The following is a 20083-nucleotide window of genomic DNA, read 5'->3' on the forward strand; positions in this document are numbered from 1 at the left end:
CCCAATGGAAACATTTAGACAAAATAGGTTTGTTCTATGGCATCGTGAAACACCTTTCTTTTTAAGAGTGTAAACTACTCTTTTAGCTCTTTTTCTAGCAGTGACAAGATTTTCCGTCATTTAAGACAACAGTATTTTTAGATTTTTCTACTTTTACGACAATATTTGATAAGTTATTTCAGCTTTTCATATTTTTCTGTTGTACAGTAGGGGGTGCTGTTATACATCTTCTGGAATAGTACAGCATTTACAGATCCAAAAAAATCAGTTTTTATCAACATTCTAAATCCGATCTGCACAAAGTTCTTTTTTGTTCACGTTTTGTTCGAAACCTGCCAACATTCAGCCCAGTTCAGTTCAGTTTATTTCTATAGCATGTTTAAAAAAAGCAGTAAAGCTAAACCAAAGTGGTGTACATCAAAATAATAAAAGAAATTTAGAAAGTGAAAAACAATACAAAAATAAAGAAAGGACATTCATATTCTACAATTCATAAGCATAGCAATTCATTCATACCCAAAACTCATATTCTGCCCTTTCATCTTATTCTGGGGACTTCGAGTAAGAGATGGTCTTCAGATCTTAAACTACAAGAGGGGTGATTAGGGAGGAGTAAAGTTGACAATTAATTGGGAGCTTGGTGATTTATGGTTTTATACACAAATAAAAGGATTTCAAATTCAGTTCTAGATTAAATTGGTAACCAGCTAAGGTCTCTTAGAGAACATGAGAGAATTTTTTGCAACCTTTCAAAAATCCTGCTGCAGCATTTTGAACCATTTGTAGACTAGATTTTGAGATACCATAACAAATTGAATTGCAATAATGTAGTCTATAAGTAATGACTGCATGGATGGCCATTTGCAGGGATTTTTCAGATAGATTTGGCTTAATTTGAGCTATTAATCAAAATTAAAAAGCACCTGGTTCCAATTACAGAACTGGTCGGAACTGCACGCATGTTTTTCACCTACTGTTGCACCTGTGTATATGGTTAAGTGACAAAAAAGGGATTTGATTTGATATGTTTGTCAAAACACCACCCCAAAGTTTCTCACATGCGAGGAAACAAAAGATTGAATTTCACCAAGGTGAGCAGAATTTCTTCCAAGAGTTACTGTGGGGTAACATATAGTACCCCTCTGTTTTGTCTGTATTAAAGGTACAGTTTGTAGAGGGCCCACGATCAAAACAACAACAATCGCGTAGCTTGATGACTCTGTGTAGAAGCGTGGAATGATGTTATATGTTGTCTTCAACTCCATCGCTGATATACCGCTGATACATCAATCAGGCGAGAACGAGAAATCATGTTAGCGGAAGAGGCAAAGTATTAAAGTTTTATAAATGTTGTGTTTGTTGAAATCATTTTACTTCATTATAATGAATTAGATCCGAGTAATGAAAGGTTTAAAACTAAATTGTTAGTCATAGATGTTACAGTAATTGTCAATTCGATGGTGTGATAACACTGCGCAGTTTTAAGTGTTCAAAATCAATCATAGTAAAAGTTATTTTGAACGTACCGACATACTTTGGAATAATGCTAGATGGACAGACGGTATAAACTACTTTCGCATCTGTCTTACAGTGTCACTTGGTTGCTACGTCAGTAAAGGGGGTAACAAAGGGTAACGCGGATATGACGCCATTGACAGGCGACTAAACGGCCCCGGTCCACTGTTTAGAATGGCTTTAAAAGGATTTAAAAGCAGTTGGAAACATTTGAGATATTGAAAGTACTCAGCTGAAAAAAATATATAACATTTGTCTAGTGGTTTTTAGAAATTTAACTGCAAAATTCTTACAAACTGTACCTTTAAGGCAGAGGGAAAAAATTGGATAGGCAATGTTTAACCTCTTCCAAACACTCAAACAAAGAATTTAAAGCAATTTTTTTGGGGGGCTTTTTATTTGTGTGTCATCTGCGTAGCAATGAAACGATACCCCGTATTTCCTGAAAATGGAACCCTGAAAGGACATGTATAAAGAAACCAAGACTGGAGATAATACTGATCCCTGAGGCACTACATAGGCCTAACTGACAGAGGTGGATAAAATATTACCAATTTTCCTAGAAAAATGTTCAATTAAACAGGAAAGACTTAACTGTAACACAGTACCTCCTAGGCCAGCATAACTTGCAGCTCTGTCCAAAAGAATTGTGTGGTCAATTGTGTCAAAAGCAGAAGATAAGTCTACCAATACTAAAATAACCGAGTTACCAGAATCTGTGGCGATTAAAATATCATCGAGTATTCTAAGAAGGGCAGTTTCAGTACTATGATGCGACTTCAACCCAGATTGGAATTCTTCAAATAAGTATTTTCGCTAAGGAAGACTATAGTTGTAAAAGCACTTTCTTTTCTACGACCTAAGAGATAAAAGATAAGGTGGAGAATGGAGATAGGGTGGTAGTTCGCAACAATGGTAGCATTGAGTGATGTTTTTTTCAACACAGGTATTACTGTAGCCAATTTCAATCTATCAGGAATGGTACCAGTTCGCAAACTTTTGTTTATAAAAGAAACCAATCCTAGACCCACAATGTCTACTATTTGTTTTAAATAACGGGGATGAATAATATAATTTACACACAAAGAAGATTTGAGACTTGAGATATTAGGACACCATATCAAAGAAGCAGGAACATTAATTTGTTCAATTCTGTTAGTATGTAACGAATCCCTTAAGTTGGTAATTTTATCCGAAAAAAAAGTAAAAGTCTTCAATAAATGTAGCAAACGGGTATGAGATAGAATTCACAGGAGGATGTTATACTGAGTTTAAAACAGAGAAAATGTTTTCGGGGTATAATGGTGCTTCTCAATCTTTCAGAAAAAATTTATGAAATATATTGCCTTAGATTTCCTGACAGCTCTTTGGAAGGTAGACAGTGCATCCTTAAAAAGTTCATAAGCAAGTTGTAATTTGTCTTTTTTCCATTTTCTTTCACCTTTCTGAAAGTTTGTCTCAGTGCAGTGCAGTTCTATTTAAAATGTCTAACCATTTAGTACTTAATAAATTAAAATGATTCTCAACATCTAAGTCAGGAAGTTTAGACTCATGTGATAAGGGAGTACAGACTTCCTTAAAAAGTGAGGTAAAATCATCATAGAATTGAGATTAGTTAAACGTGTTAGTTTGGTATCTGGAGTTGTCCCCAGAGAAAGCTGGGATAAAGACATAGTAAATGTAACAGGAAAATGATCAGAAAAGAGATTCAATAACAGTAACATCAGTAATAAGTAAACCAAATGACAGTACTTAATCGAAAATATGTCCCCAATTATGTGTGGGGTGTATAGTCCATTGTACCAAATTAAAAGAGTCAACAATATGAAGAAATTATTTTGATAGCTGGTTAAAAGGACATCAAACGTGAATATTAAAATCCCCCAGTAGTAAAATACCATAGAATTCTGAGAATTGATTAATAAATTAATTTGTTGAGCATGGTGGGCGATAATGTATAGCTAACGCAACAGGCCCCGACCAGTCCAGTTGCATGAGTTGGAGTTGAAAGCTTTTGAACAGTTGGGTCGATAGCTGTCGACACCAAGAGCTAAATGTTTTCTTCATTACAACTGCTATTCCACCACTTCTGCCACTCGCCACAGGGAGTTGTAGAAAGAACAGTGAGCAAGAACTAGGTCGAAGAAGGATGCATGTCTCCTACCTCTGCCCAGTCTTTGAGTATAAATGTTTCATTGACGTTGATTAGAGCCATTATTGGAGAAGGTTGCAGGACTTCATAGCTTTGTTGAGTAACAGCAAATTTGCCAGTGAGACGGCGCCAAAGATAGCTCTTAGTTTAGACCGGAGAGGAAAATCACGTTTATGAAGGGCCAAAAGGCTAGAAGAAACCACTGAGCTCGGAACAACAGGACGGATTCATCTGGACGACGCATCCAGCACACGCCACACAGCGAAACCACCGAGATCCGCTCTCCAGAGCCGGACAATGGCCAGCCTGCAGGTAATGCAAAGTTAACATTACATGATTTTAAACCCGACTTAAGCCAGATTTGCAAGTTGTTAAGCTCGCCGACAGGTCGGGCTGTGATCGGGTGGAAAACAGCATCTGATTAGTGTGTGATCAGTGCTCGCCAATCATTATTTGTGAACTAGTAAATGACTAGAGTCGCTAATGCCTCGCAAATCCCAGACAAATATCTAGCATGATGAATATCTGGAGCTGTCGTCCGACTCGATATCATGTGATGTCAAATGACGCGTCGAGCCCCAGCCAATTACAGCAAGCCATGGGTTGAGTTCACCGGAACTGCCCCCGTATGCGGATACATTCTGTTATCCATATCCTTTGATTTTTTCTTTTTCTAGGTTTTCCGAACAGATCATCAACCAAACAACTTCAAGCGCAAATTTCTTTCCGATGTCAATTTTCACATAAACAATTCCCGTGTTGCATGTTTTTCACATAAACAATTCCTGTGTATTATTTTTTCATGACAAAACGTGGCTTGGGGACCGGATTGAATCGCTGGGTAACAGAATTGTTCACAGCTCGTGTAGTGTGTCACCTCCTGTTGCAGATCATTTACATAGTGTCATGTAGTGTGAACACATTAAAGACTCCAGACTTCACAGAGAGCAAGTAATGAAGTCTGAACATCTCAGCGATCGTCCGACGTTTAAAGTTGTGTTATGATAACTTGTCTTAAGTCTTTTAAGCCAAGTTTCCCCCGCCTTCTGTGACATCTATTTCACATACTGGTATACAGAGGCATATACAAAGTCAGGAATATCCAAGGTTAAACACCCGCATGGCGGGTGGAAGCAGGATCTGGGGCCATTGAAGCAGGCTCTGGTGCCTTGGAATCAGGCTCTGGCAGCTTGGAAGCAGGCTCTGGGGGCTTGGAAAAAGTCCATGAAAGATCCCCCAGGTCCATTTAAAGTCCACCAGGTCCCCAGTAGGTAGAGCGGTTCAAACTCGGATGCGGGAGATCCGCAAGAGGGGGAGCTTGGGTGAGCGTCAAGGCACCGTCTCAAGTGCAAGTTCATGGGAGCCGTGGTGTGCCGGTCCGCAAGAGCAGTGGAGTTCCAGTCCATGCTAGCCGGGATGTCCATGCAGCGGGGCTTCGTGGAGGACTTCGCCGTTATGTTGGGGGTGAGTCAGGATGCTCAACATGCCTAATGTTTTGATCAGATGATGATCAGTCTCATCCGGAATGGGTTCGCTCACATAGAAGCGAGAGCTATTAACTTCCAGGATGTGACAGACACCAATGGGAGACATCATATAATTCCATCAGAAAGCATGTACTGATCGAGCGGTCATCCCAACTCACCCTATGGCAAATGTTCAAAAAGTCCTTCACATACCCCTCCAGAAGACAGCGGTTTTGGCAGAGCTGATGCTAAAAATGTCCTCTGGAGAGGTGAAGCTGATAAAATCCATTCTGGAGGTCGAGTCTTCTGTAACAGAACGTCCCAGGAACCACTGACAACGGTGAGTACCAAACAAAACACTTTAATGATAAACGGAAAGGCAGAACATTCACTAGACTATAACATAAGGGTTACATTTAAGACTCGACAAGGGATACAAGAACACAGTAAGAATATATGGAAAGTTCGGGTGAAGAGGGAATCGCTGACAGCTTAGGTGATACTTGACGAGACACAGGTGCAGGAGCGTGGGTAATGATGTCCAAGGGGGAAACACGGGGAGAGACAGAGGGAAACCGTGACAGATATACAGTATTTGTATATTTGTATATCGTTTGTATATTTATAGAAAAAAAGTCTGAACATGAAAAAAACGATTAAAAAATGCTGACAAGGAAAGAGTTAATTTGGGATATTACTTCCAGGGTTGGAACCCGGCCCTCATAGTAGCATACTGTGAAAAAGAAACTATAGAATAAATTTAATACAGTCGGGAGCGGACCCTACAGTTATGAAGTGATGCGCGTAAATGTTCCATTCAGCATGACCTGCATCAGCACAGAGCAGGAGTCACGTTACTTTAGGCAAGTGGCGAGTCTCTCCTATGAGAAACAGTGAACAGGACTATGACGGATAAGAACTTCTATTTGTTTAATTTCTGACATTTTGCTAGCAAAAAAAGGACCACCATTTCAAAATTACAGAGGTAAGGGCAGAGAATAGGGATAATATTGTTTCAGTGAGTTTACACAACAATTGAACATGTTTTAATGTAGAAAAGCCTGCTTGGGCATTTTACAATAGAATGTTGTTGTTGTGCAGTTTAAAATACAACATCAGCATGTTTAAAAACATTGGGTGTCTTATGAGGCAAAACTATAGGAAAAAATATTGGGTGTGTTATGGGGCCAAAAGCTAAAATTAAAACACGATGGCTCCTATATTAAGGGCCCTATGGTTGAATCGTGGAATCCAGGCATAAAACAGATTTTGCAGTATAAAGCAGAATGGCACAGAATCTGGCAAATGTATTATTTCTTAACAGGAAAGTAGCACCGAACAGCTAACAAAATTCTAAATGTGCATGAATAATTTTATAAATATTCAGATGGTATTTAAATATGTAATCTACAATTGTTTTGCGTGTGCCTGTGGAGCTTTCAGAGACCGCATGTTTCATGTGAGAAAAGCAAATGTCAAACATCCTCTGCGGCGACCCGTCAAAATACATTTTTGGTTACCTTGAACAAGTTATAACACCCACATTTTACCACACCAAACCTCTTGACTTTTTTATTTATTTAACAATTGCGTATATTATTTACTTTAGTAAACTAAACTCAAGTGTAAACTAAAGTAAATGTGCTGGTAAAATTATAAAAAAACAGAACGAATTGTAAAAAAATATTACTTTCATTTTTTTCCATAATTTTTTTTTCCTGTATGGTTTAATGTACAGTATCTACTGCAGGTTTTTTATATTGTTTATAAGTGAATACTGTAGTTTACTGAAGTATTTTAACATGTGCGCAAAAAAAAAAAAAATGTAAACAAAAAAGCGGAATTTGGGAAAAAATAAAGCAGATTCCTTATTGTTGTTATGTCATCCCTCAAATTGCTAGTCATATCTCTCCGTTCATTTGGGACGCTTTTCATGAACAGCCTCCATGACTAACTTATTGAATAGCCCTGGTCTAGAAAGTAGGTCCAGGAAGTCTTTCTTCATTAAGTGGTTAGTTTTACCTACTTATGGACACCAAGCCAATGATGATAACAGCAAAATCCAGCTAAAAATAAAAAAACACCAGTGGGAAACTCCCTTGACCGTAGCCTTAAGCCCAAATGAGATGGGCACAGACTAAATCTCAGTTTATAGTTGTGTGTTGGACCTACGCCGTAGCCTCTACGCCGTACGCTACGTGTCGGTTTTCATTTATACTTCTGCGTGGTTGTCCACATCGACAGGCAATGACCAGTAGGTGTCAGTGTCCACACAAGTATGGCTTATGTGACCAAGACAAGAGCAGAAGAAGTAGCAGCTCATTTGAGAAGCATTAGCAGTGATAGCGGCACGTAAATGGTCACTTTTGTTACAGCTTGAGGTGTAAAATACAGAATAACAAATAATTTACTTAGATAATTCATTCGGAAAGGCGTTTGAGTAAACATGACGCTATCGTAGAGTTTTTTGACCCGAGGGAGGGGTTCAAACAGACCAATCACAGTGCTTGTTGTCTGCATAGGTTTCGCATTGAGTGACGCTTTGTTGCATTTTTGGAGAGGTGCGCGTCAGGACATGGCGTAGGGTACGTGGCTCTGCGTAGGGTACGGCGAAAAGTATTAACTGAGCTTAACCCTGGTTACTCTGCTTATGGAAATGGACATTGGTGATGTCATCGACTCATCAGCTCCAATGAGATGCTTGTATTTGATTATATGGTGCATGTAGTGAGGAAGGCGGGGCGGGAGCCGTGAGGCGGGGCTGGTGGCGTGAGTGATACTTGGAATCAGGTGTGCCCACACCGGTCCCGCATATGTCACGGAAGAAATCGGGAGCATAAGAGGAAGAGTGACGGGACTACTGACGAGAGAGGACCGGGCCCAGACATGTGTTTAGTTTGTGTTTATGTTCCACCTCACCGGCAGTCGACGGTGAGGTGGCTGCCGGTCTTTTACTTCCGTATTATTGTTTATTTATTTTTATTAAAGTTTGTTGAATGTTCGCCGGTTCCCACCTCCTTCATTCACTACTTTGAACTGTATTACAGTGCACATTTGGCACCTCCTTACAGCATTAAGTCTGTCTTGATCACCTTTTTACATATCCAACTTAGTCAGACGACACTAGGAATCTAAGTCGACAGCTTTTGTCAAGTCCACCAATAAATCTCAGCTGTACTTCAAGCTGGACTCTGACTTGGCCACTACATGATATTAACACACTTTTTCAGCCATTCCCATCTAATGCTGGCTTTGTGTTTGGAGTGATTATCATTCTGGAAAACATCTTCTCCATCAGGTTTTCCAACAAAATGTCCTTGAACTTTATTTTAATTTAACCCTCACAGGCTACCCAGGACCTGCAGCAGAGAAGCACGTATGTGACCACCGCCATGTTTTATAGTGTGTTGTTGATGATACCCAGCATTCGGCTTGTGCCAAACATGCAGTCTAATCTAATAGCGAAAAGCAGAATTTTGGCCTCATGAGATGACATGAACTTTTCAGCTGCCTTCAGAGTCTCCCACATGCCTTCTGGCAAACTAGTTTCCTAGTTGCCACATGACATGCTTTTAACAATGGCTTTTCTTTACCACTCTTCAAAAAAACTGTAACTGGTGAAGCACCAGCACAACAGTTGTTGTATTTAGTCCCTCCAATCTTAGTCGCTGAAGCATGAAAATCGGTCAAAGTTGACACTGGTCTGTTGGTGGCCTCCTCACCAGCTGCTATCTTGCACTGGGTTTTTGAGGATGGCCCGCTTAAGTTAGATTTAAAACAAGGCCACAATCCACTGCCTTGAGCATTTCACACTTTTTTCTTTGTTGCTTGGAAAGTTCTTAGAGTTCTTTTTCTTCATGGCTCAATACCGATACACAATACTGACTAATCAGAAGTTAGACCTTATGGACCTAAAACTTCAATTGAAACCACGTGACATCACATCTTAAAATATTCATGTTATATTTATGTTCCTTCTAAAACGTCTAATGTGTTTTATTTAAACTAAAATTTTGCTCAAATTTAAGGAGATGAATAATAAATATATTTATGATTTTATATCATTCATTTCAAAACCCTTTGTAGATATGTGTTGCATTCAGTTCTATATAACAATACTTAATATAAATACAAAAAATGTGGTACAAATTAAGCCCAGTGTGATTTAATATTCTAAAACCATGAAAAGCATTCAGTTGTATGTAAGCCAACACTCGGGTCTATAGACAGTTTTCTTCAGATACACACGCCTGTCCCGAAGTTAACTTTATGTCCGTGTTTAGTTATAATCGAACAATTTATATTGATATTAATTGTAGTATTATTGTATATTAGATTATATTATTATTAGATTATATTATTTTATACTATTATTGTGTTTTAATTGTATTAAATTAAATTAAGAGGCCGTTTACACAAGATCGTTTTCAACAAAGAACTGAAAAAATTGTATGCGTTTTGGCTGTTAATTTAGATACAAAAATGGGGGACTAAAAATAAAGCTAACTTTTAAAAATGGGTCTCAAAGTGCAAGTTTTTGAAAACGACGGCATTTCTCACACGATGACACACTTATCATTTCTCCAGCAAAAATTTACCGCACCCATACAACCAGCGGAGACATATTATTATATGCACACTACTATAAACACACATACATGTCGAAAAAGTGTATTAAAAGCACTTTTAGATTAAAACAATTTATGCGGATGTGCGCAAGCACATAGGGTTTCTTTATAGCAAAACAGCGCCATCAACTGGCCTGGCATGCATAATATCTAATCACTTTTTTATTTGTTTTCCCTGATCCACGTAAATGCAGTATATAACGCTGTCATTTATACGTGAAACTTTTTCTCGTACTCTCAAGCTACTCAATAGTTATAGATTCTTTGCAGAGGTATACCGGAAGTTACATTTGGGCCAAATAATGTTTGTTTGTTGTTGCCGCTGAAACCGTCTATACCAAATGTTATTACACTTCAACAAACTATGCTTCTAATTAGAATTCTATTTACTCAAGAACCTTAATGTTAAACATTTAACATGAAGCTTAACTGGTAGTGTAAAAGTGTAGAATAAACTAAACTAAACTGTTGATCTTTTCTGAACAGAAATAAACAGAAAATCACAAAAATTGCATACACACCTCATAATGGTAGTCCATACAGGTAAGGTCCCTCCAACAACGGTCCCCTCTTATCTTTATCAGTCCCTGATGAGAAAAAAGACAAAAAAAACAAGAAACTAATAAGTTTACTTAAATAAACTAGCATTTTAAAGCCATGAGTTCTTAATTGTGATATTCCCATTAGTTTTTGATAGGTGATAACAAAGAAAATATTTTTTTTGTGACACATTGCATTCAGATACCCTCTTCGAGGCAAACTTAAACATGTGTAAATTCCCCTAATATACCATTCATATATACTGTGTAGCCCATCATTGCTTTAGAAATAATATAATTAATGTAGAAGAAAAGAGAGCACTTTCACTTCACTCATCAACTGTATTACTGATGGCAGACTTTAAACATTTTTAACTCCTGACAGCTGTTTTTCTTAACCTGAGGTGATTTGGATCTCGCTCTAAATCGACCAGGAATGCCAGCTACACACTGAATCACAATAAACAACACGCTCAGCTTCAGCAATTCTGCTTGCAATCCATTAAAAAACAGTCCAGATCAGGATTGTCGCTTAAATTCACAGCGCTGGGACAACATTTTTATAAGCACGCTCCATACTCCCAGGGGCCCAATGAGACTACTACCTACTCAGAAAAGGTCAAATACATACAGCTGCTAAATGCATTGCATATGTGGTATATGTGCTATATAGGGATTCCTTACTGAAATGTAAAAATATAAATGGGGAGTTTACCCAAAGAAAAAACACAAAGGAAGATATTTTAGGAAAAGTCTCTGTTGTTTTGTGCCATAAAATCAGAGACATTATGGGCCAAGTCGTTTGGTTACCAGCGTTCTTCAAAATATCTTCTTTTTGTCATAATTTCACCTCACCTTGTCAGGTATTTGGACCTCTAGACCAAGAAATACTTGACAAGGTGAGGTGAAATTATGACACTTTTGCATTCTGCTGAAGAAAGAAAGTTATACAGTTTGAAATGAAATGAGGATGAGTACATGATGAAATCATTTTCATTTTTGCATGAACTAGCCCTTAGCATTTAAATCAGTTTTCTTATGGCGGGAGCTCGAATGTTATGTTAAAATATGTATTATATTCACATTTACTTGCCTAGAGAACAGCTTTGGCTAACCCAATGTATCCTGCCATAGAGGTCCTCAGAGGCCCCAGGACAACATCCCCAGTTGTCCCCAGTTGTGACCTGACATGCATCACATGCATGTTCACATCCCAGAGTGAAAAACGAATGCATCATGATATTTTGTTGCTTATCAAGTACATTCTTTCATTTATGACATTAAGGATAATGCAATAAGGAGCCTTGGAATGAGTATTAGCTCCTTAAAATGTGATTCCACTAATGTGAAAATGACTGCCTCCCACCCTCAACCCACCTATCAGCTGGCCATAAAATAAAGCCAGGATGGTCCAAATGATTCCAACAAATATCCAACTGGAGCGCTGCCGTCTGAAAGTAACATTCACGTCCTACTATTTTGTTATTTCGCAAAAATTACAAATAATTTGATGAAATATGATTTGCATCTCCTAGCCTGGTCAATAGATTTAAACCATGAGGATTTATTTCCTTATGTGACATTTAAAGGCATCTTTGCTTTTTAACCTGTTGTTTAATATAAATGAAATTATTATTACTGTCTGATACAAACAAGTTAAACATGCAGTAACCTTTGGCAATGTTAGTTAAAAAAACTTCAAATTAAGAATAAACTAAAGTCAGTACTATGATACTGCAAAATGTTAGCCGTATATAAATCCACATCTTGCCTACATAAGGCCAACAGCAATTTCTCTTCATTTCAATTTTTACATCGAAATGTAATTCCAGTTAATTACTGTCAGTCCTGGTTAGAATCTCCAAGTATAGTATATCCTAGTAGATCCAAAGGCTCAGTGTTTAGCACACAGGTGCATGTGACAGGAAGTTTAACCAGACTTATCTGATGGGCACTCACTAATAGATGAATTAAAAAGTCATTAGCTTCTGCAACCGGCAATTCGGTTCTAAAAAAGTTTTGCTGACAGGAGAGAGTGAAAAGCCAGCGAGAGCTGCTGTGCCCGTGCTTGACACACAACCTCAGGGGACGCCAAAAACTATTGCCAACCATCCAAAAGAGGAAACGTCGAACCCACAACGTACGTCTGAAACAGGAAAAATGTGCCAGAAAACAGAACGTACTCAGGTATACTGAACCAAAACAGAGTGTCTCTTACTGAGTGTGCACACCAAACTGAATCAAATGAACTGAACGTTTTGTTCATGAAAATAATATTGAAATCCTCAAGAAAGCAAGACCCTAAACTTCCAAATGCTAGCTAACAGCACATTAGAAAGCAGTAACAGTTTAATCCACAGTTAGTAAATGAGTTTATGAGTACATCCAGGGCAGACTGTAGTTACATTGTTAATGTATGTAAGACAATAAGTGCCTTTCAGATTGTAAGAGAGATACACAACTAAATATCTATGCAGAAATAATGAGATTAATCGAATTCCTAAAAGCAATTACCAATTCAAATGTTAATGGGGTTATCCAGACAATAATGCAATGAGCTTAAGTGGGTAAAATGATAAATGTAGGGAAAACGGGGATATGATTTCCTGCTCTTTAAAGTTGAATTGGATTCCTAATAAAAGAACCAGCATTCAACCAGCATTTAAGAGGCCAAGTTAGTTTGCAACATCGGAAAAAAAGTCAAAATCCTGTCGTTTTAAATGTTTCAAGGTTTATATCGCATCCAAAATTCTTGGATTCCTTGAATAACAAAGAGTATTTTGAGGTCGATTTAAAGGAGTAGTTCACCTTCAAAATGAATATTCTGTCATCATTTACTCATCCTCTTGTCATTTCAAACGTGAATGACTTTCTTTCTTCTGCAGAACACAAAAGAAGATATTTTGAAGAATGATGTGAACAGCATGTTGTTAACCCCATTCACTTGCATTGGTTACAATAGAAGTGAATGGGGGGCTGTGCTGTTCTGTTACCTACTTTACATTTTTTTTATTTCTTCTTTCGTGTTCTGCAGAAGAAAGAAAGTCATAGAGGGTTGAAATGACAAGAGGATGAGTAAATGATGACAGAATTTCCATTTTGAAGGTGAACTACTCCTTTAAATCTGTCAAACTATACTGTAATTCTTTGCGGATAGAGGTATCGGAGTGTGATGTGATCGGGATTAGACTTTATCATTTAATCAGTATAAATACATTAAATTACATGAGTAGTTATTAAAGAAAAAAGCCCTCCAAAAATGAGAATACTGAATGAAATGTACCCACATGATATCTAAACTTATAACATAAAAGGATAAATGCTGACAATTGTACTTTTCATATTTTACAGTATGTAGTCTGTCAAACTCCAAAATGAAAAATAATTCTTTCGTGATGCTTTTACGGTCAACTGCACTTATACCGGTACACCATATTCTTCCGAATTGTCTCCTTATTCGTTACACTGAAAAAGAAAGCTATGGTTTGGATCAATATAAAGGTGAGTATATAATGACAAAATGAATTTACATGTTTGGGTGAACTATTCCCCTATAATTTTTATGAAGATTCAAGCAATGGCTCCAGCGAACTTCAAATGAATCTTTGAGATAGATGGCTAATGAATATGAACAGATGGTGAAGACACTCGACAACATTTTAAACATGAGAGGTTTGACTCCTGGTGGAATGTGTGAACTTCAGTCACTAAGTGAAAGATTCCTTGAACAATCTGACAAACATAAAGAAAATCTCCCCGGACGTTAAAAATAACTTTCAGCAAAGTTTTCAGCAGATAATAAATGTGTGGAGTCGGGGGAATCGTACGAACCACAAGAAACAGTGTCCGGTCAGAAATCCAAGCCTCAAGACTAAAGGATTTCAAGAGGCACTTTGATGTGTGCTTGAAAACGTCCCTTGCTGAGAAACGGAAAAAAGAAGAAAAGAAATTATCGTGAACGACAGCTTGGCCACTGAATCGGCTACGACCTTGGGCAGACTATATTCATAAACCGCTGGCATTCATCTCAGTTCTTCTCGGAACAGAGAGCGGCTTGTGAAACGTTAAACACCCCTTTTGGTGTTTATTTGGCTAACAAAGCAAATTACTGGTGCTAATGAATGTTTTGCCACAACACTTTTGATTTAAACGTACTATTAAAATGCAAAAGAAAGCATTTGTCAAATTATCCCGTGTGCATGTAATTGACCTCCCTTGATGAATGTTTACATGTTTGGAATGAAGATCCAGCATGCTAAAAGTCCAAGACCAACAGTGAGAACTACCTGTTAGTGCTTGAGTATTTGATATGACCTAGCTTCACCCGTCTCACACATGCATCAAGTAAATAGAAAATCTCATAATCGACATCGACAAACACCATCAACAGTAAACTCCCAATTCACAAATCGGAGATCATTTTAACGACTGCATAACATATAAAACCAATTAGAGGATTGGGTGATATGGACAAGATGCATTCATCTCATAAGTTCTAAATCACAGTTCTTTATTTCCATCAACGTTCATGGAACGAACGCAGAGAAATCTGAGGAGACAGCGCAAATGAACGATAATCATTACCATACTATTAAAGCCAGCTTTTCACTCTACCTTTCAGTCTGAGAGTCATACGTGAGTTTTTATGCGTCTTGTGTCTGAGGGGAAATGGCTGTAGGGTTTTTACAGTTGTAAGTACTTAAAGGCAATTATATTCTTGGCCTTGTTCAACCGAACGTGCAGCTCCCCTTCCCCATTCCTCCTAATTTATGTCTCTAATTGGAAAAACATTTTCATCTACATGGCAACAGTTATGGGCCAGCATTACGGCAGTCATAGAAACCATAAAAAATCCAGACAGAAGTCGTCTGACAGTGTGTGTATTAGCATTACACATGTACTATTTTTCCCACACACTCAATATAACGAAAAAAATATATGTTGTGTGTGTAGTGTACTGACCGCACCCAGCATGATGCGAACAATGAGCCAGCGGAACGTCCAGATGGAGATAACGGAAGGCGGGCAACTGCGTGGCATCTGTGCCAGGCTCCACAACGGGCACAGGAAGATCCCCAAGAACCCGGTTTCCAGAAGTTGACTCTCCCAACCTGAACACATGTAAAGAGTAGATAGCTACACATTCATTGACCAAAAAAAATACATTTAAACAAGCACATGCCCACCATACCACAATCACATTACACAAGGTTTTAATGTTAGCAATGAGAGTGGAAAATGTATGTTATTGCACAAAAATAAAAACAGCACAGCGTGCTAATCAAAACACTACAGAAAGCCTGTTTATGAAATCTAAATCATTCCACATGCTGTGGTGTCTTAATTCATCCCACTGACAAAGCTTAACACAGTATTCCCACACCTCTTGAGCAATATTCAATCACTTTCCCACTTATCTGTAATTACCAAAATATTTAGAGAAAAATATAAAAATCTGTCATCGGATACTGCACGAAAATGTAACGCCTCTAACCATATTCGGAACATCAGGCTTCGCTGGCGACGGTTCAATAAGATTTACAAGACCGCCCACCTTACTTGAGTATACATTTGGGTGGTCTTAGTCAAATCATACCACAATGTGACGTAGCTGCGTGGGGGTGTGGTTAATGCATCTTTTGTTCCGACACTTAAATTTTTGCAATTTTACGTGTCTAATACATGCATGGGCAAATTATGACACACCTAATACACAGAAAACACGTATTTCCACCATATGACCCCTATAAGAAATCAGATTTTGTGTCCATACAATAGAAGTCAATGGATACGATGCATTTAGTGGAAACCCAGCATTAGAACAGTTAGCAAACATTTTTTTATGCATTTCACTTAGCATTCAACACCATCCACATCTCCCTTTCCTTTTGTCTGGCCTGGTTAAAAGAAACCCCAAAGCAAGGATGATGTGCTCTGAATCTCTAACTACTGCGACCTAAACTTCTCCTTAGGGATCCGATCCGTGCACAATTCAGCGATCAGTATCACAGAGGAGGAGTACAAAATTACTACACTGTATTACTTCGCTCTATACAGAGAATAAAGCCTACATACAAAAGAGTCATGCAAGTGGATTTCATTTGGCCTTCAGCACATTGGAACCATTGCATCACTGAGATTAAATCAAAATGTTTTGCAACGATTGGATCACTTGCAAAAAGCTGCTAGGCAGAATTTATGCTACCACTGGCACAAATGCTATGATCTTACCACCGAGTCTCTCTGGCATGGCCTTTCAACATGCATGAAGACCCTCAAAGCAGTGTTTATTTATACAGCCTGTAGGTAGTTTGGGTCCAACTCATATTAGAGAGTGGGAAAACAAAAGTGTGGATTGGAGGTTTATTAAACTTTCTTTAAAATATCAGACATATGAAAACTTGAAAAATATCTTGATTTTTATCACTGTTGTATCTCTGTATCTGTATTTTATTCACCATCTTCGTAATCAAATTGCAAGACACAATTATTCGGTTTGGGAGAAAAGTCGCAAGAACATCATTAGATCTGCAGCTTCAGCTGATTGAATTTGAGTCTTGGGAGACGATCAGAAGATTCTGCATTTTTGAGACCCCGTCATGTTCCATTTGCTTTTAATTTCATTTATGTCTAACTGGACTAAACAGTGAGGCGTTCATGAGTCCCTTCTTACATTAGACTCCCATCAAAATAACATGAGGATTAAAGTACTAAATTTGAATGTGACAAAATGATCAGATGTGTGACCTAAATATCATATTTTCTAAATTATGTACATCGCCTATCAAACATTTTAGAACACTTGAGTGAATGTTTCTCAATGTCTTAAAATGTTTTGATCGAAAGATGTACACTTAAATGTCTAAACTTACTTTCTTAGACAAAAATTGTATATGCAAATATATATATAATATAAATTATATAATAAAAATGTCTATGAAAAGGATGATTTTGACTGAACAAAGCAAAAACAGCAGTTAAAAAAACAATGAAAACAGATTGGAATTACTTCCATAATGTTTAAAAAGAATCTTAATGTGAATCCCTAAGAAGCTGCTTAATAAATGCCTGAAAAACATTTCTGTTAATTCTAGGCAAAAGGACTACACTGTAAATGCAAAAAAATTGGTTGTTTTTTTGCATTGTTCCAAAGCTATCCTAAAGTTTTGATGAGCTTACTTTATTTGATGAGCTTAGTGATTAAGAGTTCTGAAGCTTTTGACTGGTCGTGTATATGCAACAATAATTATTTTTAATAAAGAAAATTTTAGTATTAATAAATAAAATGTAAAAAATTCATAATCCCAGGGCAGAGTCTAGGGGGGGCCTAGGAGGGCCATTACCCCAACCACACAGATTTTCTTTGGGTCCCTTCAAAAATGTCCATCTGACAATTAAAAAAATTGAAAGGTGAATGTTTCTCTTATGTATTATCTATTAAATAATGATCTGTCAAATTAATAACCGAAAAATTTCAAAAATTTTAAAAGCCAACTGTTAGAAATAAAGAGTATTGTCTCAATCAGGCACAAAAAAACCTGACGGAGCCTGATCATTTAGAAATTATGATGAGACTGGAAAGTGAGGTATAGATGGTTTCAGCATCTACAACATAAACAAACGTTACTTGGCCCAAACTTAGCTTAACGGTAGACCTACGCAAAGAATCATAACTGTAGTTTTTATGTATTTAATACAATTAATAAACAATAAAATAGTAATATAAATGAAACATATAAAATAAATTGTTATAACCAAACATAGACTGAAAGTTAACTTAGGGTGTCCAATTGCATGTGTCCTATGAAACCATCTATAGACCTAAAATAACACAATCAATAGGAGAAATTGTGTATGTACATGCTTGAATTTAGCATTTCTGAATTCAAATCCACATCAGTATTATCCTTAAAGCAACTCTCCCACCAATCTTGACATTTCACCTTCATACAGAGATGAAATGTACTTAATGACAGATTCTGAGATCTTGGGCAGATGTTTATCTGAGAATTTACGATGTACAATGTATGTGAACGAATATTTCAATTGGAGTGCATAGTTTCGGGTGCATGTAAACAGTACCTTTATAATCTACTTAAATCATTTAGATTGACAAAATTAGGTGCATTTAAACATACATAAAGGCATGCCAATGTTATGATTTGATGTTGATTTTCTAACATAAATTCAATGAATCTAAATAAAATTGGTGAAAAAAGTATTTCCTTCTGTCTCAGAGCCTTTGTTGAACCAACTGGTTGAATTTACAAATAGACATAAATTAAATCCCGACAGGCCACTTCAGCTAACTTGTGGCCGTCTTGTTTATATGGAGAATTTGGATTAGGAACTGACTGGAAAATCAAAGTGGGTGAGCGCACATGCAGTTGGGGTAAAAGTTCAAATGAATCATTACGCATAAATGTGCATTTCCCCACTGTGACTTGGCTCAGTGACATTTTACTAAACAGATTTGGCTTCCACGCCTGCAGCAGTCACACTTGTGGATCTTCCAAATCAAAAACCTAAACACTTAAGGGAATTCTGGGAGAGGCTGCAATTTATGTGTGCGTTCCAATGATTCATTAAACATTGCTTCCATGTGGACTTTTTGATATTTTGCTACTAGAAATCAAGCATACTGGAAGAATCTGCAAAAAAAATCTTGCAGCCTCTGCTACTATGGGAGATGACTACTCACCAAAAGAGTACCTACAGTAGAGAGAACAAAGAAATATATTAGATTAAGATCATTCTCTTCACAAAGTTATACAATCTGCATGCGTGCTATCAAGTGTGGTTTCAACAAAAAGGAATATACTGGACTGTTGATTTTATGTGTGTGCTTACCAAATCTGTCCAACATTCACAATAGAATGATATAATATCCATAGCAATCCCATTATGATCATATTGGCCCTTCCCATTAGCAGGACAAAGCTTGAAATTGTCATCCCTGCCAAAGCAATGCCATCCAGGTTGGCATCCATGTCATTCCAGTCCATGAACCAGAGGATTGAAGGAGTATATGCCAGGGCGTCAATGCCAATCTTGCCACCCACATAGCGTTTCACACTTCTCAAGTAGTCCTTGCATGGTATGAGCCCTTTTTCACCAATTAGCTGTTTGTTCTGGTTGTATGCAACAGCGAAGGCCACAACTGAAAGAAGAAATATGAGGTATTTTTGATTTGATTTTTACTATATCAAATGTAACGAGACATATATATTCATAAACAATACAATCCTTAAGATGATGCTTTTGCACTTGATCAGTGCCCATATATTCAGTATACCACATTTAAACATTTAGATCTACACCTTGTATTCATAGCTAGTCTGCTTCCATACGTCATAACTTTGTCTCCACAGTATGGTCTTAAAATTGTTGTAGTGTACATACTGTATTAGACGTATATGCAATTATACAGCTTTAAAATGAATGTAAAAATCTGGGATGATTTTATCAAAGGTTCTCCCGTATCGCCTAGCAACTGCATCCTGTCAGATGCCACCTGTCAAACTTACAGTAGATGAAAGCGATGGCTCGCAGCAGTACAATACGCGTGAGCCAATAGGTCCCTGTTTGGAGCGATACGTCCCATTTCTTATCATATTTGCATAAGTCTTCTTCTTGTAACGTCTCATTCCTCTCTTCGTTAGAATGACTGTCTGAAATGAGAGGTTCGCCACGTCGTTTTCTCAGAAAACTTTCACTACTTTGGGAGCTCTCACTGGAAGTCGCCATATTTTCAAATGTTCTGCGCATGCGCAAATGTTTACG

The 20083-nt window shown here is 37.5% G+C and overlaps 1 protein-coding gene across 1 annotated transcript in view; it reads right to left on the reverse strand.

Annotated features, from left to right (window-relative positions):
- lmf1 (lipase maturation factor 1) overlaps positions 1-20055 on the reverse strand; it is a 32741-nt gene extending 12686 nt beyond the window's left edge. Inside the window, exons 1-5 of the mRNA XM_056771114.1 lie at positions 19828-20055; positions 19151-19460; positions 19002-19012; positions 15263-15411; positions 10283-10348 (exon numbers count right to left, since the gene is read on the reverse strand). Coding sequence (XP_056627092.1) covers positions 10283-10348; positions 15263-15411; positions 19002-19012; positions 19151-19460; positions 19828-20047 — 756 coding nt within the window. The 5' untranslated portion in view covers positions 20048-20055. The remainder of the gene's footprint in view (positions 1-10282; positions 10349-15262; positions 15412-19001; positions 19013-19150; positions 19461-19827) is intronic.
- Positions 20056-20083: the final 28 nt, after the last annotated feature.

The sequence above is a fragment of the Triplophysa dalaica genome, chromosome 17 (assembly GCF_015846415.1).
Source record: "Triplophysa dalaica isolate WHDGS20190420 chromosome 17, ASM1584641v1, whole genome shotgun sequence".
In the NCBI taxonomy this organism is placed as follows: Eukaryota; Metazoa; Chordata; class Actinopteri; order Cypriniformes; family Nemacheilidae; genus Triplophysa; species Triplophysa dalaica.